This window comes from Aulostomus chinensis, chromosome 18 (genome assembly GCF_037954235.1).
Source record: "Aulostomus chinensis isolate RoL2024-O1b breed Wild chromosome 18, RoL_Achi_v1.0, whole genome shotgun sequence".
NCBI classification, from domain to species: Eukaryota; Metazoa; Chordata; class Actinopteri; order Syngnathiformes; family Aulostomidae; genus Aulostomus; species Aulostomus chinensis.
The window spans coordinates 21,721,718-21,723,819 of NC_141337.1; the positions used below are offsets into that span (position 1 = coordinate 21,721,718).

The window sequence follows — 2,102 nt, forward strand, 5'->3', positions numbered from 1 at the left end:
TGCCATGTGTGTCCTGTTTGCCAAACTATTTGCCAGCCTGGTGAGTGAATGCAGCCACCCAAAAAGAACATTCTGCCTTTCAAGTGCTCCCAGATAGGATTCTGGAGTGGGAAGGGCACATGTTATTTACAGTCGTTACACAAGATTCTTGCAGGCACAGCGAGATTGAACGCCAGGACTGAGTTCTACAGTTTAGCGCCGTTGAAAGTCCGGTTCTCTCGACTTTCTGAAGCTCTTTCCCCACCAAATCAATGCGGGTTCCATTGCTGTTTCTGAACCTTGGTTCTCTTGACTGAACAGGCCTGCGTTCTCACCTTTTTTGAGCTGAACCACTGGGTTGTGACGGTGGGCGTTGCACACCTGTGCTAAGCTCTCTCTGCTGTCGTGGTAATAGACAAGAAGAACCAGCTACGTTTGATTTGTACTGTGGGTCTGGTTTGAGGGGTTCAGAATTGATAAAAATATGGGTGAGAACGTGCAGAAGAGTTCAAGATAAGGTTCCCAATTGGTCAAAGGAATCTCTGCTGATGGCTGACAAAATATATCTTCCCTGTAGCTCTCTGGGCAAGATGGAGTCAATGTCACATGACAAAATGTGCTTATTGTTGCCCAGCGCTTCATCTTACACTTCTAGCATCATTTTCTCTGTTGGGAGAAGTGAGATTTGATTTGAAATGTGATAAAAACAACAGTCTCCCTCATGCTGGACCACACAGAAAATAACGAGTGTCTCTTCTGCAGGAGGGTTCGTTGATCAAGTGACTGGGTCGATCTACAAGTAAGTCGTCTATCCACAGACCTGAAGCCGTTCAGAGGTTCATAAACCACAGTTAACGTGTGTGTGTGTGTGTGTGTCTCTCTCTCTCTCTCTCTCTGCTTCCACAGAACTGTAGCTGATGTCTTTGATGACGGCGATGACGACAACTGAACCCAACCATATGTTGCCACCATGTGGCCGAACTACTGCTTCAACGTCACTTCTGATTTTCACTGTTATTTTTATCTTTTTCTTCGAGAACATAACACACGTTTGCTCTCTCAATGAATTGAAATTGTTTAATGACGTAATATATTTGTGTACTGTTGTGAAATGACAACTCTAAGTCATTGTATTGGAATTTGTCCAAACACAAAATGATGTGTTGATTAAAGAATAGGGACATTTTCACTGATTGTTTGTTGATTGTAAAACACCAAAAACATGAGGTTTTGTGTTTCGACGTGTCAGAGCTCTGCCTGCCAGGCAGTCGTTCGAACATGAAAGAAAACTTTTCTGCACGATTTCAACACTTTCATACAATCGTGCAGCATGAAACCAGAAATCGGAGAAGAAGAATCCACATCTTAACTTTGGCGTGAGAGGACAGGCTCGTGTACTTGCGATGGCCACACGATGGCAGTCACAGTTAGTGTGATTTTCACGAAGGAGCAGACTAATTCTGCACTGTGGTGTATATGGTATGTGGTAATCCGGCATCCACTGGGTGGCCCTAGGGGACACACACTTACTCTACATTTTGCTGCTGTGCGTCACATGAAGACAACACAGTGTAATTTTCATGTAAATCATGTTTGTTGCGTCAGGCTTACTTCCTGTACCCCCTTGGTGGCGCTATAATTTAAATTCACTTGATTGACGTGTTCAGGCCGGGACTCTCGGCCATGTGGGTTCCAGCTCATATGGTTTCCCGTACTATGTGAAATTTGAGAATCCACCCGGCGGCGGCGCTATGACAGTCGGTCCCAAAATTGATCAGGTCCTTTCTTGGCCCATCCTACATTCCTCCACCAAGTTTTGTACGAGTAGTTTTGTGAGAGGTATTAAGGTAGTACTTTATAAAATGTGAGACTGGTGGACCCTCACATTGTTATCTCAACTTCACGTCTGTTTTGGGACGTCATCCTTCGCAGTTGTGACTCTGATGCAGTGACAAACACCGCTGGTATGAAATGGAAACGACGTCAATGAAAATATATTCAGTGCCACAATCAACAACCTCAAACCAGTCGGTACTCAGTGGCTGAAGACTCTCTGAGGCCCTGCTGCTGCTGACAACTCGCTGAAGGATTCATCTCACTTCAATACATTCCAGTAGTTTTGG

General features: G+C 44.7%; 1 protein-coding gene across 3 annotated transcripts in view; it reads left to right on the forward strand.

Annotated features, from left to right (window-relative positions):
- Positions 1-986, forward strand: part of LOC147245683 (uncharacterized) — a 6,882-nt gene extending 5,896 nt beyond the window's left edge. For all 3 annotated transcript variants that reach the window (XM_086184948.1, XM_086184950.1, XM_086184949.1), the window contains exons 4-6: positions 1-40; positions 742-778; positions 886-986. The exon at positions 1-40 is cut by the window's left edge and continues 12 nt beyond it. In XM_086184948.1, coding sequence (XP_086041074.1) covers positions 1-40; positions 742-778; positions 886-928 — 120 coding nt within the window. In that variant the 3' untranslated portion in view covers positions 929-986. The remainder of the gene's footprint in view (positions 41-741; positions 779-885) is intronic.
- Positions 987-2,102: the final 1,116 nt, after the last annotated feature.